Genomic DNA, 26,072 nt, shown 5'->3' with positions numbered 1-26,072 from the left:
TATGGGCCATAGTGAGCCCTGAGGGCTGGAATTGTCTCTGACAAACCTTATGCTATGTCCCTGTGCCCCTCATAGTGCCTGACATGTATACGAGACTCATAATAACCATTAGTCAAATTGTTGACTCTCAACATCTGTTTTAGGCAACGGTGAAATTATCCCCCCAAAAGTTTTCCTTTCCTTTTCGTTAATTTTCAAAGAAAGCAGCATATAACCAATGTATTAAAGTACTTCACATTCGTAACAGAAAGAACTTCTGCAAGTGACCATTCACTCTATGCTTGAACAATCTGAGAAACAGAAACTCACTAACCCAGGGAGCACAGCTCTGCCTTTGGCCAGCTGTGACTGCTACAAGTTCTTACATTTATTGCACCAAAATAGACCTTCCTGGATCCAGTGTCTCTCCTCCCACCTCTTAACCCTTTGGCCAAATGACAGTCCTCCCAGGATTTGACAACAGATGACTTTCCTTGGTTTACTATTTTCCAGGAAACACTGAACATCCCAAGTCCTTGTTATTGTATCTCCTGTCATCATCTCCTGCCCCCCTAACTCTGGTCATGCCCAGTGGCAGCACCAGAGGCGTCATCTGAGCGGGCACAGGCACAGTGAAGCTGTCCCTTCCTTATCTGGAACATTCTTCTTCTCCCATAGGTGGCAATTACACAGGTTGCCTTGGTTGCCATATTTTCTGATTCCCAGGGACTACTGCTTCTCCCCTACAAGGACCCAAGGCCACCTTTAACATCCCTTCGAGCATATTGTCTGGGGACCTCCAGCAGATTCGTCTGCAGTTTGTTGCCTCCCTTTATTCCCTTCCTTGGAAGGCAGCCTGCCCTTCGGAGTCTGTTCCTGTGGTGGCCATCTCCTGTCCGCAGGTTCTCTTGTTGCCCCTCCTGTTCACGGTTTCTCTGGTGGCCCCTCCTGTCCACAGTTTCTCTGGTACCCCCCTCCTGTCCACGGCTCCTCTGGTGCCTCCCTCCTGTCTACAGTTTCTCTAGTGGCCCCTGCTGCCCACGGTTTCTCTGGTGCCTCCCTCCTGTCCACGGTTTCTCTAGTGGCCCCTCCTGTACAGTTTCTCTGGTGGCCCCTCCTGTCCATGGTTTCTCTGGTAGCACCCCCGTCCACGGTTTCTCTGGTAACCCCGTCCTGTCCATGGTTTCTCCGGTAGCCCCCCCGTCCACGGTTTCTCTGGTAACCCCCTCCTGTCCACGGTTTCTCTGGTAGCCTCCCTGTCCACAGTTTCTCTGGTAACCCCCTCCTGTCCACAGTTTCTCTGGTAGCCCCCCTGTCCACGGTTTCTCTGGTAACCCCCTCCTGTCCACGGTTTCTCTGGTGGCCCGTCCTGTCCACGGTTTCTCTGCTGGCCCCTCCTGTCCACAGTTTCTCTGCTGGCCCCTCCTGCCCATGGTTCCTCTGGTGGCCCCTCCTGTCCACAGTTTCTCTGGTACCTCCCTCCTGTCCACGGTTTCTCTGTTGGCCTCTGCTGTCCACAGTTTCTCCGGTGCCTCCGTCCTGTCCACAGTTTCTCTTGTCCCTCCCTCCTGTCCGTGGTGGCTCACAGGTCTCTGACCATGGCAAGCTCTGTCACACCCTCAAAGGTAACCAGGAAACACAGACTCTGACACAGAAGGTGCACACCCCAACCCCTCTCCTCTCTTGGGCTTCCCACCCCTAGTTCACCCTGAGGACTGTTATCCTTGAGAAGAATAAGACAGAGAACAAGGGGCTCTCCTGTGTCCCCACACCTCCTCCTATTCACCAACATGAAGGGCCCGCTCCTTCTCCCAGCTACCTCTCCATTGTTAAACCTTTCATGTAATTCACCTGCAGAACTTTCAGTCACCTTCACTCATTCTGGTCTTTAGCCTCTAACAGCACTTCTTCATACCAAGTCCACTCTCTTATACTAGTCCTTGTTGCTCTTGCATCCACTGGATTTGGGGTATCTGACCCCCAAGGCGAGCTCCCCAGCAAGCACCCAGCGCAGTCTCACTGGCTCCTGTCAGCTCTTCACTCCTTCCTCACCTCACAGAGGCTGCAGTGGGACTCGGAACTGCCCCATCCTCCTACACCACCAGTCTCCCTGGAGCAAGCCATGGCATCCTGCCCACTCTTTCATGAATGCTTCTGACTACTTCTTCCTAAACCAGGCTGCAACTCTGAGCCTATACAGCCCTCTCAGTCTTCCTACAAACCCACAGATGGTACAGTCATTCTTGGCCAAAGTTTTCTTCTCTTACATTTGACCAAACGATTTCTGTGCATTGTCAAGTCAATAACTTGCCAGAAGGTCTTCTTCTAGGCATGAGATTTTCAGCAGATGCCCGGAAATATCGAAATCCTGTCTTATTAGGTGTTTTCAGAGACTATGTGGAGGTCATGCATTACAGAAAAATGACCTTGAACTTGGAGATAACACAGGCGAGGCCAAATCCCAGCCCTTCTTGTTACCAGCTATGTAACAGGGCTTGAGTTTCTTGACTTTCACTAAGGAAATGAAAACCTTACCTTGGCAGGATGTTGTACAATTTTAATCAAATAAAGCAGTCTGTCCAAACTATACATCGGAATGACCAAGATAGGGAGCCTTTTTAAAAGCACAGGTTTCTGGGCACCATTCCCCAGAGACTCTGGTTTAGTAGGTCTGAAAGCAGAATTATCAAAAAGCCCCAAGGTGTTTCCAATGTGCCCACAGATTTGGGGCCACAGAAGTCACGTTTGAAAATGCCCAGCACATTGACCTGACGGGAGGATGAAACTGAAAATTGAGATATAAATATTAACTAGGAAGAATGCACCATTGACCAAATAAAAAAGTTCTTAGGAGTAAATCACAAACAGAAATGTATGCATGGACATCCAAGATCTGAAAAGTGGCAGGTGTGACTGGGGAGAGTCTGGGAAGGCCACGGACAGGAGGGTGAGGATGGGCTTTGTAACGGGTCCCCCAGCCCATTGGAGGGAGTCAGTGGTAGTTTCTACAGACAGGGAGCAAACGCAGCATCAGAGAGGATTTATAAGTCACACTGGGAGACTGTTGAACAAGGCGACGTCACTGAGATAGGGGCTGAGCTAAAGGAACCTATAGGGCATGGATGTGGAGGTGCCCAGTGACCACCAAGAGGAGACTGTCCCCACCCTACCCAGGTCCACCATATGCCTTGGATTGGTGTAAGGGACTGCAGTCATGGACACTCATATGCCTCTCCAGGCTGCCCACCAACTCCCAGACAAAAGCCTCCAGTGAAGATGGCTGTATCTTCATTGGTCCCGTCAGTTTCAGAAACTTCCATGTTGCCTGGGCAGAGGCATCAACCAGCACAACTGCCTACTTTCTCCAGGGGCTACTTAGCAAATGTCTCTGCATCTTGTGGCACCTGGCATTCCTCCTCATCCTCCTAAACATCTCTGCAGAAGGTCTGGCTTTCTCTCTGTGGGACAAGGCTCATAGGTGTGTGCCGTTTCGTTGATATAAAATTTCCTCTCCTCATTTGTCTTCCATTGAATCCCATTCTTCCCCTTGTCAATTTTTTTCCAACTCTTTATATTTCATGTTTTTCCACCTCTAATCTTCTTGACCCCAAATATGCTTTTTCCTTCTAACTGCAATATTCATTGTCAGCTTCTATTAGGCTTCATTCTCTGAGAAGTTACAGTATTCAAAAGCAGTCTTTAAGCCGCATATTTTTTCTTCAATTCCAGAACATCTCTTGTATTTATGTTTAACTCTGGACAGAGAAGTCCCCTAAACTGCCATACTCACCCTTAGTGTGACAAAGTGATTGGCCCCATTCCCAAGACTCAGAGGTCCATGTATTTGTGGTTTATTTGTTCCTCTATTAAACATTCATGTACTATTTGTCTACTATGAGCCAGGCACTGTGCTAACACTAGGGATAAAAGACTGGGTATGGCCAGCATGGCCTCTGCCCTCCTGGAGCTTAAAGTCCAGCAGGGAACACAGATTCAGATTATCCATGGAAGACTTACTTGTGTAGTGAGCACCACCAAGGCAGACCCTGAGGAGGGTGGGAATATGTAGGCACCATCTCTGTCTACTGTCTTGGGCCCTCCTTTTTTCATCCCCAGCCAATACCAGCTGTCGACCACACACCTACAATCAACAACTGCCCAAACTCTTTTGATATAAGAACCATGTATTGACATTCTCATCCTTGCTTGAAGCCTGAAAACCACCAGATACAAAATGTCACAGATTCAGTGATAACATTTCACACAAAGTAGGTGCTGCTGTTACAATTAGCTGTGGTTGAAAAATAATTCCTACAACCAAGGATTTGGCACTAAATGATTTCAAAAAATAGAATTGAAAAAAATATGTTTGGTAATCAGGATTTATTCTGGAACTTGAGATTGGTTTGTATGGGATCATCTTGTTTTTACCACACACTATTTGGGGAGGAAAGGATCTGATATGGCTTGAAGTTTTGCTGGGTTTCAAATGCCAGGGATTTTGGGGGGGCCCAGGGGTACTATCCAAACCATAGTTCATTGTACTGTCCTATACAATGAGTGCTTACAGTGGCCATCGTCCATTCCACTAACCTGAGCTTCCACCACTGGAATTTGCCTTCTGAGATCTCCCCCAGTCAGCTGATCTGTGCTTCCTCCATCACCCCTCCCTGAACTCAGCTGGCTTGTTGCCCCATGTCCCTCGCAGCGTGAATAATGTGTGTGGGATGTCACATCCCCTCTGATGGCCAACTCTGCCAGAAAGCTGGGAACATTGCATTGAGAAATCACTTTGAGTGTAATTTTTCTTTCTTTCCGTTTTTTGTTTTGTTTTTTTGTTTTTTTTGGTTTTTAATTCCTACTTGTGAACTTTCAAAGGCAGAGGAAAAAAACTCACGTCTCTATCTCTTCTTTTTTGAAAAACAAAACCCAAAAGACTCCTGGGATTCTGCTCAGAGAACCAAAGATGTTTCCCCTCAGCTGAACTCGGCCACCATCATTGATATCCACCCTTCCTCCACCTACAGCATCCGCATGTACGCCAAGAACCGGATTGGCAAGAGCGAGCCCAGCAACGAGCTCACCATCACGGCGGACGAGGCAGGTACGTGGGACCGGGCGGAACCTTGCTCCAGAGGAGCCCGGGAGCTAACTCTTGAGGGCTCAGATGCTTAAATGCAGAAGCAGACCTTTGCCCGTGCTAGGCGGAGGTCTTTGATGCGTGCTCTCCGTAGTTCTGTGCCCTATAAAAAACGCAGACAGCGCTCTGCATCTTACTTTGAAGGCACTGCTCTTCAAATAGGATTTAGTTCAAGTTTCCCATACCCAAGACTTAAAAGAAAGACGTATGAGGCTAACAATCTGGTGAGATTCAAAGAATCATGCCGTTTTACAATTCCTTTGTTTGGACACATGGAATCCAGGTTGACAGGAGAACCGTGAGTGTGTTTCTTTCCTGAGACCCTGTGAAGTCCAGTGTGGGAGGAAGCAGTAACGCTTAACTAGGAATCTGCAAGCATGCTTGCTGTGCGGGAGATGTGGGAAGGGGAACAGATTATTTTATTGACTAGAAACATCAATATTTAAAAATAATGTTTTTGCTCTTTTTTCTATTACAAACAACATTATATTTAGTGTTGCAAATTCAGAAGATAGAGATAAGCATTGTGGAGAAGGCAAAACAGCTTCCATCATTTTCCCACTGAGCGCTAACCCAGGAACAGGCAGTGATAACTGGCTAAATAATTTCATCACCCACACACGCACATGCACACAGGCACGCACCAGTGTATTCACACCCCTTAACACACTGCGAGCCACTCATGTTTCCTGGGGGTGAAATTAACAGGTGTGCAGAGAACTGAGCAATCAGGCAATGGTCCATGAATGCTGATTGTCAGCCCGCCTCCTGGCAGGAGGAGAGGAAGCCACTACTTGGGTTTCATCCACAAGGATTGCATGCCTGGCCCATTTATTGTAGGGAAAGGGTGTCCAGCTCCCAAACCTACCTCTTCTTTTCCTGACCACCATCAGAGCAATCAGCCACTCCCTACTGCAGGGAAGATGGCAGCTTAGTCTCAGGTCCCTGTTTCTCCATCACCAAGATTAAGGTGATTGCCACACCCAGATGGCTAACAGAAGACCGGAGGTTTGTTCCAACTTTCAAGAGAGGTTGATCTTGGCTTCCTTCCTACCACCTCATCTCTGCTACCCTCATTAACAGCATCCCAAATATAAATGGAGCTTATGTATCTCTTAAGTACTTTTCTACAATTTGTAATGATATCTCTCACTACGTGTTTAACAAATCTCATATTGCCAAACGGGTCAATTATTTTCGAGTTTTCATTAGTATAAACACCACTACAATGAACATCCTGGTGGTATGTCTTTTGCTATCTCGGAGATCATTTTCTTAGATTAAATCCTAAGAAGTCGGATGGCTGGATCAATCAAATGCAACATTTTCACCCTTCTGATATCTGTAATCAGTGTTGTCCTCAAGAGAATAGGTTAAAATGTACATCTCTTCCGGAACTGCAGAGGAATGGCCATTTTTCAATGCTGGAAGATGTCAGTTCTTGAAAATTGTTTTCAAGAGTGAGTGACAGAAGATCTTTAGGCTGAAGTGCCTGAGAGTGAGCCATTTCTGAGACTTGGATTCTCTGTATGATTTCTCATCTGCAAAATGGACATTATGATGCCTTTCTGCTCCTTACACAGACATATCTGATCACTGAAAAAAACTCAAGCTCTGAAAATACTTTGCATGTCTCAGAAATAAGTGGGAAATAAGTGTTAATCTGCTTCTGCAAAAAATAGAATTGTATTTAATTATGTATGTAAACAACCCACTAACATCCTCAGATCCCTGAGATTTCATTATGCTGGGTACTTAGGGAGAATAAGCTGTCCCCATCCTTCAGCCCAAAATGTCATCTCTGACTTCCTGCTCAATCTTCTCCTTCTCTCTCAAGCCCTTTTCTAATCCCGCCCCATCCCAGCCACCTCCTCGGGAAAACAGCATTTTTCCGGTGGTGCATTTTGCACCTGCTTTTCTGATTGCCATTATTAATGCTGCTGTTGTTGCTTTTTTCTTCGTTTCCTCTGTGACCTCTGCTGCGGCTGGCAGTTGCCATGGAAGCAGCTCTCTCCCTGCCAGAAGGCCAGGTGAACAGCCTCTGGGGTGCTGGTCTGCAGGGCAGCTGCCTGGCATGTCTGCAGACAGATGCAGATGCTGCCTCTTTGGCTCCCAGGCTGGCCTTTTGTATTGTATCTGGGTGTGCTGGCTGTGGCAGCCCCACACAGCCCCTCTCCTTTAATATTCAGAGGAGCTAAGGGGAAGGGAAGGAAAGGAGCAGGTTCTAGAAATGAAAAGCTACAGCAGATAACTTGTCTTTGTCTTGGTTCATAGGTTTGCATGACTGAAATTAAAAAGTCGATTTCCCATGTGTGATTTACCTAGAATGGGGTGCTCTGGCCAAAGGCATCCTCATTAGAGTATTGAGCAGGGGCTGTAGACACTGCTGCCCCTTCCCAGCAGGCAAACCCAAAGGCACATCTTTTTAGGAGCTGTAGCTGTCTTGAGGTGACCTTGTCCCACTGTTCCCTTATTCCTCATATGGGAGCCTCCGGAAGCTGTCGGCCCACTCACTTTTACTGTAATCTAGTACCCAAGTCTTGGGCACACGAGGATGCCCCCCGATGCTACTACTTTGCAATGACACTTAGTGACTCCCCAGAGCCCAGTGCCCAGCACTCACCTGCCTTTGCATGTTCCCACACCTCTATTGTTGTGCTTCTTCCCCTGTCTTGAAGGCACTACAAGTTCCATGTCTCCTTTTCTGTGCCCTTCCTTGAAAAGTCAAGTTCAAGAATGCCTTCCTCCCTGGTGCAATGCCTTTTTCCATCTTCCAGGTATAGTTAGGACAGAGGAGGGATTTTGCTGACAGTAGCCTTTGAGGTATATCATCATGTCTTCATGGACCCTGCTGTCTATGATGATATTCCACCTGATGTGGAGGGGGCTGTGGCCCCCTCCACACCAGGGGGCATATGCGCTTACAATTCTGTCCCTTTTGTGTGTCTGGCATAAGGGAGATGAAAGTATGAGATGAACGTTTATAAACATTACCCACAGTATTGCCTTTAGAATGGGTGTCACAATGAGCAGAGTGTGTGTGTGTGCCTATGTGTGTGCGTGTGTGTGTGTGTGTGTGTGTGTGTTGAGAAAATATATCCTGGATTAAACCCACAGTGAAATTCTGAAGGGTGCCCTGGTCTGAATGTTCATGACTTCCCTTTCAAATGAGTATCCTGAAACCTAATTCCTAATGCAATAATATTAAGAAGTGGGGCCTTTAGGAAGTGAGGGTGGACCCGTCATTAATAGCATCAGTATGCCCTTATACAATAGGCCCAAGGCCCAATAAGATCACTTACCCCTTCTGCCCCGGGAGGACATGGGAAGAAGGTACCATCTATGAACCAGAAGAATGAGGCCTGACCAGACACCAAATCTGGCATCTTGATCTTGGAATTGTCAGCCTCTAGAAATAAATTTCTGTAAGAAATAAACTTCTGAGCCAGGCGCGGTAGTTCACGCCTATAATCCCAGCACTTTGGGAGGCTGAGGCAGGGGGATCACTTGAGGTCAGGAGTTCGAGACCAGCCTGGCCAACATGGCTAAACTCCGTCTCTACTAAAAATAAAAAAAAAATTAGCCATGCATTGTGGCACATGCCTGTAATCCCAGCTACTTGGGAGGCTGAGGCAGGAGAATCGCTTGAACCCTGGAGGCGGAGGTTGCAGTGAGCCAAGGTCGTGCCACTGCACTCCAGCCTGGGCAACAGAGTGAGACTCCTTGTCAAAAAAAGAAACAGAAATAAATAAACTTCTGTTGTGTATAAGTCATGCAGTTTAGAGTACTTTGTTATAGCAGCCCCAAAAGACTAAGACAAGGACTTCATGCAGAAAAGTAGAGAAAGGTGAAAGATAGGACAGGAAGGCTGAGAGGAAAGAAGATGGGGAAAGAATACAGCCCCCATCAGAGCACCAGTGACCACCCATGAAATGGCTGCATCTGGAGCTTGAGGTGCCCTCCCCCCATCCTGATGGAATAGGGCATGTCCCAGGCCATAAGCTGCAGCCCACGACAGACCAGGCCTGTGGATGTGAGTCTGCTCAGTGTTGTGCGAAACTTTTAAATTCGATGTTAATTTTTAAAATCTGGAAATTTCAGCTGAAAATCTAAATTTTGAGTTCCTCCTGAGTTCCTGCTTGGCAGCAATGAGCTGGAGTTAAGCATGGAGTGGCCATCCCAGAGGCTGACCATACCCCCTCAGTGAGCCATAGTTCCCATCCTCCATTCATTGAAGGATCAGCAAACTACAGTCGGTGAGCCAAATTTCACCTACAGACCTTGAACTAAGCATAGTTTTTACATCTTTTTTTAAAAAAAAAAAAGAATAACATGGGCCCATAAAGCCCAAAATTTGTACTATCTGAGTCTTTACAGAAATGTTTATGGATCTCTGATGAAGTCTGGCCACCATGGGAATTTGAGTTTTAGATTTCTGCTGTATCTACTGCAAAGCTTAGTGAGGAAGGGATTGCTGCCACTGGCATAGTGTCCCTACCTAATGTTGGGAAATCTCATTGCTCCAACCCCAAACTACTCAGTTTATTTGCATGTGTTGCATGTGAAAGTGCATAAAGCGTTATCATACCACTTTAATACACTCGACCTCAGAGAATAGCCATGAAGCCAAGACCACACCATTCAGCACAGTCTTCATGGCTTCCCCAACCACCCCTAGCACCAGCAGCCCCCACAACAAAGGAGCAGTCGAGAGAGTAAGTGACACAGTCGGAGTTAATGAGATGAGCTGTTAATGGACCCTAAGTGTGTCCCTTTGACACGGATCGGCCACGTGACATGTGGTATTCACAGCTAACCCTTGCTACAGACCAACTTCCCCATTAGCAGCTGCCCTCTGCAGGTCATGAGTCACTTAGTGCCTTGTGACCGAGTTTGGGGTGGCTGCCCCCTTCATTATTTTCACTATAAATCTGTGCATAGAACATGCAGCTTCAATTAGTGGGTGCTCATTGAAACACCACTGATTTTGACAGACCATCAGAGAATGGAAGGTGTGGATTATGGAAGGGTCATGACGCAGAGTCGCTGGGTTTCCAATGAATCTGGCACTGTGTTAAGTCCTTGCCTCATCTTTCCTCCCATTCCGGGCAGCAGCTGTGACCTGGAAGAAGAGTTTCCTATGTGCTGAGCTGGGGTGGAGGGGAGAGGATGGAATGAGGGCAGAAGGAATAAAAGTCAGGAGCATGTGAAGCAAACACAGGGCTAGCTGTGCTCATTAGTGCAGAGGGCGGCATCAATGTGTTCTTCAGTAAGAGTCAAATGCACAGCGTTCACTCAGCGAGAAGAGCTGAGCACACCCCGTGACCAACCAGGCCCTCAGCGATCTGCCTCTAGATTTTTGTCATTCTCCTCCATCCTGGGTTTGAAGAAACTTTGGGAATTAAATCTAAAGAAAGTTATCGGCCTTCTTGCTGTCCCTCATACACATTGTGTATACCCCTGTCTGCTATCCTGAAAGGTTCTGGAACAGTTCTGGAATGTTCTGAAATGTTCTTCGTCTCTTCCCTTACCACTTTCAAATATTATTCTCCAAGAATCCGATCCTGGCCACCCTATTAAAATTCAACCCACTGCCCACTCCACTGGGTCCCCTGCCTCCCTTACCACTCTCCTTCTAACAGTTGCTTGTATCAGCACCCAGTGTACTGTATAAGTTGTTGATTTATTTTGCTTATGGTCTGCTTTGATCCCATCCCACCAGGGCAGGTGGAGTTGCTTGTTCTGCTCACTCACTGCTGTATCCCAGGCACCTAGATTGGTGTTTAGCACATAGGCTGTGCTAATTAAATAAGTAGGTTAAATAAATCAGCCATTTATTTAATAAGTAGTTATTACATGACTTCAGCCTTTCCCCATCTGGGCACCAGCTATTCTTTGTCGTATTTTGATTTTTACTGAATACTGTCTTGGTTCCCTTTGTCCAACACAGAGCATGCCTCTCGCCCACCCACCCAACTCCTGTAGAAGACAAACGTGTGTTTGTAGAATTATGCAGCTGCTCCTCACTACTTTTTAAAAATTTATATATTTTTTCTGCTTTTGTATCCCGGTCTTTGCCTAGTTTAGGACCTGGCACATAGAAGGCAAATCTCCCAATCAGAACCAGAGGCAAAAATGTGGGACTGGTTCTCACTGGGGTGATTGAGCCCATATCAATTAATGATGAGGCCCCAAGATGCTGGCTAAAGCCAAGATATTGAGACAGGGAGGAGAGTATTTTGGAGCAGAATGGAGCACCGAGGCTTGAGTCTCAGCTCTGGGAGGGACACAGGAGCTGCTGGGCAGTGGGAGGCTGTCCAGCTGGGGAGGGACAGAAGCAGAGACAGTGTAGCCAGGAAGGATCAGGACAGGGAAGCAAAGCGGAGATCCATGCGTTTGGCAATCAGGAGGTGCCCGTCATCCCTATGTTTTCAGCCACACAGAATGAATTGTCCTGACTTTTACCTCTGCAAACATAATACAAATTATAAAGATAGTCTTTGCTTATTACTGCTTTACAGATTGAAGAGTTTTGGCTTTCGTAGAAATGCAGAGTTTATTTTGGAAAATCACTTGTTTTTTGTGAGATGGAGTCTTGCTCTATTGCCCAGACTGGAGTGCAATGGCACAATCTCAGCTCACTACAACCTCCGCCTCCTGGGTTCAAGCGGTTATCCTGCCTCAGCCTCCCCAGTAGCTGGGATTATGGGCATGCACCACTGCACCCAGCAAATTTGTGTATTTTTAGTAGAGACCATGTTTCACCATGTTGGCCAGGCTGGTCTTGAGCTCCTGACCTCGGGTGATCTGCCCACTTTGGCTTCCAAAGTGGGGAAGCCAATTCTGCTTTTTCTATATATTACATTTGAAACCATGTAAGTAAATTCTTAAATGTCCAATGTCAACACAATTTTCAAATTTAGTTAAATAAATGGATATACCTAATTTTTGACCCTTAATACATTTTGCATTGGAAACTCAATCGGCTTTGGATTGTAATTTTATAGGCATCATTGGCAATGAGATGATAACCTATGAAAAAATTACAGCTCAGGAGTTATACAGAAAGCAATAAAATTCTTAAAGAAGGGAAATTTTTTATAATTTAAAAATTTTTTAAAGTAATGTTTTAGAAACATAGTAGAAAATTTAGTGCCCTTTGTAAAACACAAGCAAACAAAAAAACCTTCCTAATGATATTGGACATAGCCCTATTGTGTGTTTGTACAAATTAAATTATTTTGGTTTGTCTGGACTGTTTTCATCACTTTTTTTTTTAGGAGGAGGGATCCAAATGCTTTCACTTCAGGGAACAGGCAGAACAATAAATACATTACTGACAAATCATGTCAGCATTGGTAGGCTAAGTAATAAAGCTGTTACATTCTTAAAAACAGTTAAGTCTGTCCTGGATACAAGAACTGTACACCCTCTCCTCTTCAGTGGGGACCTTCATAAAATACCAGACCTGGGCCTGGCATGGTGGCTCACACCTGTAATCCCAGCACTTTGGGAGGCTGAGGCGGGCAGATCACTTGAGGCCAGGAGTTTGAGACCAGCCTGGGCAACATGGCGAAACCCCGCCTCTACTAAAAATGCAAAAGTCAGCCAGGCGTGGTGGCACACATCTGTAATCCCAACTACTTGGGAGATTGAAGCAGGAGAATAGCTTGAACCTGGGCGGTAGAGGTTGCAGTGAGTCGAGATAGTGCCACTGCATTCTAGCCTGGGCGACAGAGTGAGGCCTTGTCTCAAGAAAAATAAAATAAATACCAGACCAGATTGGAAAAGTAAGTTACTCCCAATTCATGATTACATTATGATATGTATGCTATCTGATAGAATTGGGGACATTCTTGTAAACACTATGCTGGCACCTTTGGTTTAATTATGAATATATCTCAACTGGAAAATCAAGGTTGCAACTCTTGTGTGCCATCTTCCTGAGAGGACCACACCAAAGGCCATGCCCCAGGGAGCCCAGAGGATTCAGGATGAGACAGTGCCCCTGACGTTGCCTCCAATTCCTAACAAACTGGCTTCTTGTTAAATTCAGTTAAGTGTAACTAAATTAAAGTAACCCAGCCTCAGTATAGCTGTCAGACTCAAAAATCATTTTTCAAGGATTTTTATGGAAAACCGTGTGCTTTTCAATGAGCACAGAATTATCTGTGTGTGAGGGAAATCCATTCCATGAGTTTTTATTGAATTTGAGGTCCAAAGTTTCCTGCCTAAGAGCTTGACCCCATGTGCAAGAAATTGGGTGCAGAGGCTCAACAATAATCATCACCATTAGCTGGAAGCCATTCTCTCCCTTGGCTCCTGTTCTGGACTTTAACTTCAGTTCTAGCAGAGCCTTTGCATTTTTGGAACTAATAGATCTGAGAGGCTGTAGCACTCCAGACTGCCAGCTGTCCCCGGACCTGCTGAGGAGAGGGATGCATGCTCAGCATTTCAGCATCTACAAATTGCTTTACCCGTTCAAAGCAAGGACTCACTCTGGGCTTAGTTCCTGGTGCCATGTAGAGTCTGCTGGGTGACCAGAGACATGCAAAGACAGACACGCAAACATATATGCACACTACAGGGACAGGTCCCCAGGCCTAGGCGGGTGTCAGCTGCAGCGGGAGGCTCACAGGCATGGGCGGCAAACCCTGATAGAGGGAGAAGAAAGCCCCAGGGAAACGGCTCGGATCTACCCAGGGGTCCCGTGTGTTTTGGACATGGCTGGGACACAGGGTGCATAGGGAGTGTGCAGAACAAAAGCATGGAGAGGACGGCGAGGTGCCTTCTGGGAGCAGAAAATTACTAGGATGGGTGAACAGTGTGAATTGTGCTCTGGGGCCATGTCCCTTTTAAAAGAGTACAATAGAGACCAGAATTAATGTTTAGGAACTAAATAGAAACTGTCACCAGGCATAGAAGTGGGGTGGGAGTGGGGTATCAGAGTGAGAGATAGGGATCCCCATAAGGACAATGGTGGAGAAAGCATAGGACAGGGGCCATTTGGATCAGATGTCAGGGACAGCATCAGCAAGTGTGTGAATGAGGGGTGCAGGGAACAAGCAGCCCAGAGATCTAACCCCCACCTCCTCTCTCTCCAGCTCTTGTCTTTTAACACCTTTGTTTTAATTATAAATACATCTTAACTGGAAAATCGAGGCCGCAATATCCCCATTTCCTTTCAAACTCATATTTCTAAACCATAACAAACCACATATGCTGGAGAATCGGCTTCGTTTCTTGGCATTCTTATAGTATCATTCTCTCCCAGTCCCGCCATCCCTGACCTGCGGAATCAGCTTCCTGCTTGGTCCTCAGTGAGAGGACGGAGCTGTGGAGTCCCATTATCCTCTTGGAGTAGCAATCCCTGCATCTTAGAGCACTGACTCCTGGGGAGGGGCACCTTGATAGAGCGCCTTAGTGCCCTAAGACACAGGGTGCACCCTTTTCTATAGACCATAGCCATTTTCCAAGACTGTGTTTTGTTCCAAAGCCCATAACTCTCTCCTTCATGTTCCCATTCTGATTTCCTGCTTGGCTTATTGTCATATTGTTGAGAAAAGCAACAATCAGGTTTCAACCCGCTTCTTTCAACCAGTAAGTTTACCTGTGTCTGCCCTCACCTGGCTTCCCTTAACCAGTAAGCCTACCTAAGGCCTCCCGTCGCTCTGCCCTCCTCCCATCCCAGAGGTATTTGTTCCTTTGCCCCACTCACTCCATAGCCTGTATCTTCTGCCCTCTTCAGTTTCTGCCAGGACATTCATTATTCCTTCAAGTTTGCCTTTTGTTGTTGTTAAATTTCTCCCATTTGCTTCCCCCTATTTAAAAACACTTAATGATAATTATATTATGATTATGATTTCTTATATTTACTGAGCACATTGTTTTCATAACAACCCTATGATACAAATTCTATTGGCCCATTATATATAGAGAGAAATGGAGTCACAGACAAGCTAAGTAACCTGCAGAAAAAGCACACAGCCAACAAGTGATAGAACCAGAATGTGAACTTGGACAGAAAAAACTCAAATGGCCCATCAACTTAGCAACTACATCATGCTACTACTCAAAACTTCCTCTTCCTTTATAAAAAAGGAAGGGAGCTTTCCCTTAGTCATGCCCTTCCCCAATCTACCCTTTATCTATAAGATAGCTTTACTTTTCCTATTACTTCCAAACTCCCCAAAATGGGTTCATATCCACTACTTCAGCTTTCTTATCTCCCGTGTGCCATACAACCTTTTGCAAATGTCCACAGAACTGGCTTTCTGTAGTTCTGCAGTGATCTAAAAATTGTCAATCCAAAAACATTTTTTAATCTAAAGGACTCTTTTCCTCTGATCTCTGTGTCGTCATTTGCTTCTGCTTCTCAGAAGACACCTGTTTTCCTGCTGCCTTGCATTGCAACCTTCTTTCAGTGTGTGTATCTCATAGCTCTGATTACATTCTGAACTCTTGGTTGGCAAAATGTTTTACATCTCTTAGTTCTACACCATGTACCTAGTACCTAGCACATTTCCAACACATGCCTATCAGATCTAACTGGGATGTAATTGGAATTGTCTCTCATTGGCTCCCTGTAATTGAGATTGTCTCTCATTGGCCCCCTGTAATTGGGATTGTCTCTCATTGGCCCACTGACTTATTGCACACTCAGCAGAAATAGGTTGCTTTAAACTGCACGCTTTGTTTTCCTCTTTAACATTGCTTCAGCGCTCTGTGGCTAGAGCCCCTGGTTCACAAGGGTTTTTTTGTTGTTTTTTGTTTGTTTGTGTTTTGAGATGGAGTCTCACTCTGTCGCCCAGGCTGGAGTGCAGTGACACAATCTCAGCTTACTGCAACCTCTGCCTCCTGGGTTCAAGCAATTCTCCTACCTCAGCCTCCCGAGTAGCTGGGACTACAGGTGCATGCCACCACACCCAGCTAATTTTTTGTATTTTTAGTAGAGATGGGGTTTCATCGTGTTAGCCAGGGTGGTCTCAATCTCCTGATCTTGTGATTGCCCGCGTCAGCCTCCCAGAGTGCTGGGATTACAGGTGTGAGCCACCGCGCCCGGCCACAAGGGTTTTTAATTGAAGAACAAAAGCCATGAAAGACACCCAAAGGCAGAAGAATCTTGATTATTTTTGCCCGAAGTCATTCTAATCAACTGAGAAACCCCAATACCACATCACTAAGCAAAGCTTCCAGCGGGGAGAGAAGGACCTTCAATACACACCATAGACAGCATTTTATAAGGGAAATTTTGTTTTACAACTTTCTGTTGTACCCCTTGTTCAAAATTGGGATTGATTCACGAGGTTGTCAAAGACATGTTGAGAAGGAATACCATGATAGGTCCCCAAGATTCACGTTTCCAAAGAGCAAATAAACAAAGGCCTAGAGTTGGACGCAGTAATTCTACAAAATTGACATTTCCCATGACCGCTAAACACTTCTTTCTCTGTGCCAAACATGGGGATGGGTTGTCCTCGGGGACCACCTTTGGCTGTGTAGGCTTCGATCTGCTCCGGAAAGTGTCTCTAACCTGCCTGTGGGTTTTTGGTCCTTACAGCTCCTGATGGTCCACCTCAGGAAGTTCACCTGGAGCCTATATCATCTCAGAGCATCAGGGTCACATGGAAGGTAAACTCAGCAAACACTTGTATTCTCGGTGCTTTCCCCCCAGGGCGAACCCTTCACTCCTGTTCAGTGTTATGACACCAAGACTCTCTAATTTTACAAAACTTTTATTTTTTCAAAATTCAGTTGAAAGCCCTTTTCTTAAAATGCAGTATTTGTGTCCACATTTTGAATACTTTTACAGCAAATTCTGTGTCTCAGAGAATAAAGTGGTTGTATCTTTTTTTTTTTTCTTCCTTGAATCTTGATCAAGGTCTAAGCAGTGGTCTCTACAGAAATAGTAAAACTGATGTCCCTGACTGCATGCTCTCATTTCATCCCAGCAAAAATGTTTTCAAATTGCTTTTTTTAAATGGCAAAGCATGCTGTGGCAGACAGGCCACTGAGGTGGCAGAAAACAGGCCAAGTCCTCACTGTGCCACTAACTAGATTTGTTCTCAAGAAAGCCCCTAAATTTTCTTGCCAGTGAAGTGAGCTGTTGAATCCACTGACTCCCAGGGCAGTGCTACCCCATGTGTGGCCCATAGAGGCAGACTGGCTGCTGGTTACTTTAGTGTTTGTTGGAAGTAGCTGGGAGAGAAAGAAAGCTTGAGCCACAGTGTAAACAATTGCATCACTAAGCACATCGTTTCATTCAACAGCCATGGTTTCCATAGCAAATTTTCTCAAGTAAGGAAGCAGTGTTGATTCTGGAGCAAGCTCATCACCAACCACCACTGTTCCATGGCCTTCAGGTCAGTAGCATGGCCCTGACCTGGTGGGCCATGGCATTAGTCATCCTCCTGAATGTGCTCTTGGAGATGGCTCTGTCTTAGGCCAAATTCCGTTTCATCCAGAACGTTATTATCGAATCAAAAGTTCTGTAACATTGCATTAACTATCCCAGCTCTGAATTTCTCTCATGGCATGTGATTTTTTTTCTTGTCTCTTTCCTCACCCTTTTTTTTCTGTGGCGTCACTGGGAGAAGAGGGCAGCCAACAGCTACAATAAGGTCTTCGCGTCACACACCTCTTCTAACCGTTGCATCTGTTTGTTTGTTTGATTGTTTGTTTGTTTTCCTTCTAGTATGGGTTCTTTCATAAGATGACCAGCCTCTGTAACAAAAATGGATTTTCATTGTTGGGGCGGATACCACCTTTGGTATTACGGGCGTTAATGCAGCGAGCCCCTTTGTGTCAGCGTTTCTCAACCGCAGCCAATGAGTTGTGTTTCCAGCGGGCAGCGTGATATGACTGTTTAGCTGCATAGAAAGTGCAGGCCGAGGAGTGTGGGAGGCGGTGTCATTGGTCTTTGTAAGCACATCCACCCCCTGCGAGCATCACACACATTGTAGAATAAAGACGCTCAGCAAGCCATAACCCCACACGCATTCCCGCCACTCTACAAATGGAATGCTGACTCACTCTGTCTTGAATTGAAGACTGTGAAGTTTTACCCACTAGCTTTACACATTCTCTCGTGTTTTGCCCTGAAAAAGACCAGGTATTACTGTGGCCTCAAAAGCTTTTTGGGTCTTTTGGGTCCTGCATGAGAGAGGTGTCTGTCCACAGAGGATCTAGCTCTTATAACTAAAAATGGAAACTTCTGAGGCTTTAAAAGGCATTGTATCCTTTCTCTCTCTGTAGAAAGCAGCCACAAAAGTCAGTGCATTGCAGTTAAATTTCTCTTTAGTGCCAAAGGGCAAACATGTTGTGGGACTATTTAAAGGAAGCCTGGCTCTCATTAGATTGTGAATCGACTGAATATATTGTTCATGGAGGAGTGCAATCTATCTCTGTAGTGGGCCTTTGTGGCATGGCCTGTCAGCAGGCAGACTTGCCGGTGATCTAACTGACTAATGAGGTTGGGGCTGCCCTGTCACCAGCTTAGCATTTCACATCGGCCTGTTTATATAATGAGCTTTTAAAGGACACCACTGATTCAATCGAAATGGACGCTATTACATGAAATCTTAAGTATATGTAAAGGACAATATGTTACATATAACATGCCTTTATTTATGGCATAAAATTCAGAATATCTGTTTTGTGTGAGGAGAAAGAAAGAAGGAGAAATAGCATTAGCCCCAAAGAGGGAGCCCCACCTCTGTCAGCCACGGTGGACATATGCAGTCGTGGGAAGTCTAAGGTGGAAGCTCATTCATGGTCACGGACGCTGATCAGAAGTAAAAGATGCATTCAGTACAGAGACACAGGGTAAAGGAGGAAATAGCTCTGGGATTTTGGTGGGAAAATAGCCATTTAGACTCTAAGCCTTTGAAAGGTAAGGGGCACTTTGGTGGCCTTTCTGTAACACTGGAGATAGATATTACATTTATTTAATTATCATTGAACAAGCACTGCTTCTGTTAACGACACCCTCTATTGATCAAAATAAGCAACTTTCCACTTTTATTTCATTTTATTTTATTTATTTATTTATTTTGAGACAGAGTCTCACTCTGTCGCCCAGGCTGGAGTGCAGTGGCACGATCTTTGCTCATTGCAACCTGTGTCTCCCGAGTTCAAGCAATTCTCCTGCCTCAGCCTCCCAAGTAGCTGGGATTACAGGCATGTGCCACCACACCCAGCTACTTTTTTTGTATTTTTAGTAGAGACAGAGGTTTTCACCATGTTGGCCAGGCTGGTCTTGAACTCCTGACTTCACGTGATCCACCCACCTTGGCCTCCCAAACTGCTGGGATTACAGGCGTGAGCTACCACACCTGGCACCCTTTTTATCTTAGTTATTTCTTTCACCAAAGAAGAGCTTCTAATTTTAAAATCTTTCATGTCCAGCAAAGGTTGCTCAGGACCTAGTGAATGCAGCCATCCTACATCAGCTGCAGCACCTGGATTCAGGCCCCTTATCTTGCCCCGCCTTCCCAGGGATACCTACCCAAGCAGCAGTCCACAAGTGTCATCGTCTGTCCTGTCAGTGTTCAGGCGGTTTGTAACACGCTTACCTCTCCTGTCCATTCCTGCTCATTTGAGGCTCAGATTGTGCATGACTGCCCCCATGAAGATGGGAATCCCCAGAGTGCAATTAGAGTTTCACCCTCTATGTTACCCATTGCTCTTGGCGATGGCTCAGGGAGGTTCCCACCCAGTGGCTTCTGCAGTCTGTTTCATGTGCATCCCCTCCACTGTTCTGGGAGCTCCTTGGCAGCAGGAAGAGAGGCTTACTCAGTTCTGATCCCTCATGGCTGGCATGTGTTCCATGAATGAATGAATGGGTGAGTGAAGAAGAGGTGAGTGTATATGTGAGCTGGGAATGAAGAGGCCTAGAAGACAAGTGTTCCATATCACAATTGCCTGTGGAGCATTACGTGTTTCCGAGACTGCCATGGAGATGGCATCCCCCCTATTAGGATCTCCAGAGAGCAAACATGCTGAGCTCAGGTCTAACTCGTGATACAGTGAAATGCCCTAGACTGTACAACGGCAGGCACCCAAAGATGTGAACTGCACTCAGTACGCCAGGCGACCAACCACTTTTCATATGAGTCTCTACTATGGTGATTTTCAATATAGTTTATTGAAAAGTAAAGGGCAGTAGTGGTCCAATTTGTGATAAGTTTCATGAGAAATGGACATCTTCACATCCCAAATATAAGCCCATAGAAAGATATTCAAGAGGAATATCTTTCTATGGGCTATATTATGATGTCTATATTATGCAAGATGAAGTCTCAGAAAGGGCTCTTAAATACTTTTACAAATATTAAGCTAATTAAAGTGCTACCCCATGCCTTGACAGAAATCCAAAAGACAATGTAAGCAGTTCTGAATAAATTAAAAGTAAATGACAATAAAGTTTCATTTGACAATCTTGGAGAAACAAAAGGATTTGTGTAAGCAAATACAATTTAATTCATGGCAGGTTTTGTTTCTGATTCAAAATCAGAAAGAATATTTAAAGCTATGGATAATTGATAACATATTTGATGAAGTACCTGAACATTGTACAACTAAGGAATTCTTTGGTTTTTCAGAAAATTCCAATTTTTAGTTTATCTCCTAAAGTGTCTCTTTTAGCAGTGCCTGTCACCTTCTCTCCTAATCAGTCTCACAATCAGCTGACCCTCTTTGGATGCAAATTAAAGACAATGTGATTACCAGCTGCTTGTGTGCATGCTTGTGTGTGTGTGTGTGTGTGTTTGCCATGGTCACTCATAAAACATTCATTATTTAGAATATTTAATGATTATATACATCTCAAAACATTTATCCAGAGAATGCAATTTAAGACAGAGTTTTTTTCTATTGATATAAAATTTGTGTTGTTGTTTTATTTTTGCATTAAATAAGAAATCTTTGCAGAACCACAGGCTGTCCCCAAAATATGAAATGGTCAATTGCTTAAATATTCCTGTGCTGAGAACAATTATCAAAGTGATTACTTGCAATAAAAATCCTGAGAATAATTTTACCACTTGGCCCTCAGTATTGTACTATCTGCGTGAAAATTTTACTTAGAATAAGCAAAATTCTCGTTTAGAATTAAGAAAGAGAGGTATGATTTCTGTAAAATACTAAGTTGAATATTCAGAGATTTAATTAAATTTCAGTAATCTGAAGAATATTTTTAACCAGAATATCACATCTCCACTATACCCAATAATTCCAGCTAATTGAGGCATCATTACAACCTATTAAGTTTCAGAGTTGAGCTCTTACAACAGGAAAATGACTCAGTCTGTCATTTAAAAACAAAACTGCCTTATTTCCAGTGACCTCCATACTCATGGTTTAATAAACTGCAGGCTCCACTTGCCTTCTGCACTAAAATCCCTCTACCCCAGGAAAGTGCAAGGTACCTTGGAAAAGGCAGTCTTGGAGGCACCTTCCAGCACTAGTATTTCCTGGCCAACTGGGACAGCTGTCCTTCGAGGTATTTGCTCCCCGCCAGGCACGATGCTAAACTTTTGCATGCATTATCTCATTTGATCTGTGAGCTGGGAACACCCAGTTTTGTGCAGAGGGAGATCCTGAAGTCAAAGGAACTTACCCAAGTTCTGAAGGCTGGTGACTGTCAGATTGAGGACTTCCACCCAGGCTGCCTGGTTCTGCCTCCTGGGTCTCTGAGCAGTCAACAATTAATGACTATGAAGTGCCAAGATTGTAGTTCATGCATAATAATGCTCAATAAATATTAACTCCCTTTACCATTCCTTGCAAACTCATGTTATAAATTATACCCAACCCCATAAAAATTAAAGATATATGAAATTTACATTCTTACCTAGTATCCTTTTCTTTCCAAATTGTAAACTTAAGCTTAGAGTAACTTTCATAGTGAGTAGACACCCTTTTTTCCTATATCAACTGAAATTCAAAAAGGTTGCCTTGAAATAAACTTTACTTAATTCTTCAACTATCACTTTAATCTTTAGGCTATGAAAAATGACAACAGTTTGCATTTGCTTTTAGGAACTAATCCATTGGTTCTAGCATTGGTTTTATAATAGCCTTATTGAAATTCCTGAACACCAACATGTCTTACAAATACTTAAAGAATTTTTGGCCCTTCTCATATTAACGAGTCTAACCTCCTTCCTTGATAACAAGAAAAGAAAAAAAAATTTCAAAATCTCTGGTCATCCGTATAAAGTAAGATTGTTCTTTCTCAACTTTTTTAGGTGGACTAGACTCTAGGTTCCATGAGGGTTGAGGACATGTCTTGTGTGTTCACTGTACCCTCAGCAGGAGTGCAATAAATATGTGTTAAATTAATGCATAAACTATGTACCATTGTTTACTTTTATCATAAAAGGTTCATATCAAGAGGTGGTGCTTTAAAAAAAAAACTGTGGACTTTCTAGAAAGCCCTGGGTGACTAAATTTGCATCTTTTTGGTGTATATGTAAACTATGCATGTTTCTTTAGTGAAGCCATGGTGTTTATACCATTTGGAATGTATTCTGCCTCTCTCCATCTATACATTGGGTTATTCCTCTCAGTTTAGCCATGTGATGGGCCTTCTTCAAGGACTCCAGTTCTCTGTCCCAGGACAGAGCTGCCAGCCTGCATGCACAAAGGGTCCGGCAGGTCTCCTCAACTAAGCAGGCAGTTCCCTTGGTTTCCAGCTTAGAGTGCAGCCAGGAAAATGCTGGCTGCATTTGCAAGAGCTACTTGCGGCCACAGGGGTGGAATCTGGGTCTGATGCTCAGGCAGGCTGGGAAGAGACACTGTCTGGGACTGTCAGCCTAAGAGGCAATTCTTGATTCAAACCCCACTGAAAAAGCTGTACCTCTCCAGCAGAGTGACCTTGACAGGACACAAATTGAACTTGGACTAAGGCTTAGGACCAAGGCCGTCTGCCGTCAAGCCAGAAATCCTGTTGGATGGTTTTTTCTAAGAGTTTCACGTTGAGTCTGGATGAACACAAAAAATCTAAGTGTAGGCACTTTGATTTTTCATATAACGGGTAGGTTATAAGCTGTAAAGTTGCAATATAACTTTAGAAGGCAAGTATTGTATTTGCCTTGATTTAAAGAGCATATTATCAGAAATGCAAATAAGGTTGCAACTAAAGGGGTATTTTGGACATTTACTGATGCTCATCCTTAGGTGTTTTCTTAGTGCATCAACATTACATTTTTACAATTGGACCAGGTCCTGAAGTTGTGACACTAGGTCAAAAATTGTGTATGGTCAGAATGATATTGAAAATGACTTAAATTGTCTAATAAGCACACTATGCATAATATTCACTAGGAAGCTTTACAGTAACATATATATACAAACATGTAATATTCACAGTGAAAACTGAAAAGTACATGTAAAAATATAAATTGACACTATTTCATCACATTTTATATAAAGTAACATTAGCGTAAGTTAAATCCATTTCCGACAAGTAAATTATATATAATTAGAATACAGTGTAAAAAGTACTGGATTAAATTTCAGAAAATTAGATACGACACCCATCTCTACACCTAACAAAATGACCTTAAGTCACTTGATTTGTCATTATTGGAACTTGAACCCTTTTCTCTAGTTCTGAGTTGAGTGTTTTATTCATTATGTCATAACCAAGAAAGTAGCAGTGCATTTTAATGATGAATTCTCCTCTCTCCTCACCTCCCAGTACTGACTTGATAGCCATAGAGGATAACGGATGTGGGCCCACTCTGGAATCCATAAGGTGGTCCCTTGATTAACAACCCCAATTTCGATCCCTATCCTAGATGCTGATTCCGCCCACCCCACCAATGGCTCTGGATAACACTGCCATTTCTAATGGCAAATATCTCCCAATAAATGTAAATGTTGTGAAATTTTCCCAACAAAAAAATAGAAGTTTATTTTCAGTAACCTAATAATAGATGGATAGGGTCGGGCACAGTGGCACATGCCTGTAATCCCAGCATTTTGGGAAGCCAAGGCGGGCAGATCACTTAACATCACGAGTTCGAGACCAGCCTGGCCAACATGGTGAAACCTTATCTCTATTAAAAATACAAAATTAGCCAGGCATGATGGATCATGCCTATAGTCGCAGCTACTCATGAGGTTGAGGCAGAATAATTCCTTGAACGCTAGGAGGCAGAGGCTGTAGTGAGCCAAGATTGCTCAACTGTACCCTAGCCTGAGTGGCAGAGCAAGACTCGTCTCAAAAATTTAATTAATTAATTTTTAAAAATAGATGGGTAGGTAGTAATTTAATAAAAGTATTCAGAAGACCATCTTAGACAGTTTTATCAGTTCTCATATAATCCTAACTCTGCTTTTCACAGAGAACAAATTGGAAAATCAAGCTAAAGTTAATATGGCATTGAGCATTATGAATGCATGGATGCCATCCGTACAGGGAGTGCATAGGTGGATATACACTGTTTAATGTACTGTATTTCCTCAGACAGCAGTCCTTAAGCCATCTCGCTGATGACATTTCCCATCTTTTCAGAGAAATCAAGTGAGATACATAAGTTAGTAAACAGGGCACAGATGTTAGAATGAAAAAGGAAAACATATATCCAATCAAGAATTACATAGACATCATCAAATGGCATCTGCTATGTCATGGACCCCTCTCCTAAGGCAAGGGAAGAAACATGACATTAGTTTTATTGTTATTATTATGACAACTCGGCTGGACGATGTTGGTTAGGGTCCATCACAGGAAGAACCCCAGCCAGGAGGGCATGAATTAGCTGCCCTAGCACAGCTATTTTCCAGACTATTTTCAAGGTAGCATGAAGCAAGACAGAAAAACACAATGTGTGCCTTCAAACGTATTTCACTAGTTCAAATGCATTTAAGTTAATGCACTAAGATGTAACAAACTATTTCAAGATAGCCCATAACATTTTTAAAGCCAAACTCTTCATTGTATTAAAAACGCTGAAAGCTACTTCAAATTCTTTCAATTCCTATAATAAACTCTTCCTGTTCTTTTGAAAAATTTAAGTTGAGACCAAAAATAAAAGTACTTTGTGCTTTGAGTAATTATAGACGTATAAGAAATAAAACCATTTTACCTTCTTGTTTTCCCTGCCAGTAACAATTTGAAGTTGGAAACAAGGTTTGTTTTTCTGTAAATAACAGAAGAATTTAGGTGGCAGATCCTTAGTGAATTTAGGAAACAAGACTTCCCACTGAAGGCAAGTGTGATTCAGGGAGTGCCTGTGTTGCTCCCGTGGGCCCGTGTGGAATCTGTGGCACGTGTTGCATCTGGACTTGTGGAGTATTTCCCCTCAACATAAGCCAGAGTGTTCACAGGGGCCCTTGGTCTGAATGCTTCTAGCACATTCCTAACAGGGAACATACAGTAGCCTATTGGACAACTGTTTCTTTTCTTTTTTTCTTTTCTTTTGTTTTTTTGTTTTTGTTTTTGTTTTGAGACAGGGTTTCACTCTACCACCCAGGCTGAATGCAGTGTAGTGGCACCATCCTGGCTCACTGCAGCCTTGACCTTCCAGGCTCATGTGATCCTCCTACCTCAGCCTCCTGAGTAGCTGGGACTACAAGTGCATACCACCATCACCATGCCCAGTTAGCTTTTTGATTTTTGTAGAGACAAGGTCTCACTATGTTGCCCAGGCTGGTCTCAAATTCCTGACCTGCAGCGGTCCTCCTGCCTCGGCCTCCTAATGTGCTGTGATTACAGGCATGAGCCACTGTGCCTAGTCTAGACAACTTTTTCAATATTCTCCTCGCAAATACCTATTCATGCATGTTGATGTCTAAAATTCCCTTTAGTCAAGGCTAAAGCTTTTCATTACCCCAAAATAGATAAGAGGCTAGGCATGGTGGCTCACACCTATAATCCTAGCACTTTGAAAGGCTGAATTGGGAGGATTGCTTGAGCCCACGGGTTTAAGACCAGCCTGGGCAA

At 44.1% G+C, this 26,072-nt stretch overlaps 1 protein-coding gene across 3 annotated transcripts in view; it reads left to right on the top strand.

Annotated features, from left to right (window-relative positions):
• DSCAM (DS cell adhesion molecule) overlaps nt 1–26,072 on the top strand; it is an 827,811-nt gene that overhangs the window by 655,012 nt on the left and 146,727 nt on the right. For all 3 annotated transcript variants that reach the window (XM_034948080.3, XM_063601284.1, XM_063601283.1), the window contains exons 15-16: nt 4,916–5,083; nt 16,680–16,750. In XM_034948080.3, the coding sequence (XP_034803971.3) occupies nt 4,916–5,083; nt 16,680–16,750 (239 nt within the window). The remainder of the gene's footprint in view (nt 1–4,915; nt 5,084–16,679; nt 16,751–26,072) is intronic.

This window comes from Pan paniscus, chromosome 22 (assembly GCF_029289425.2).
Source record: "Pan paniscus chromosome 22, NHGRI_mPanPan1-v2.0_pri, whole genome shotgun sequence".
Lineage (NCBI taxonomy): Eukaryota > Metazoa > Chordata > Mammalia > Primates > Hominidae > Pan > Pan paniscus.
The sequence above is the reverse complement of the archived record's forward strand: the minus strand, read 5'-3'. Positions and strand labels throughout refer to the sequence as shown.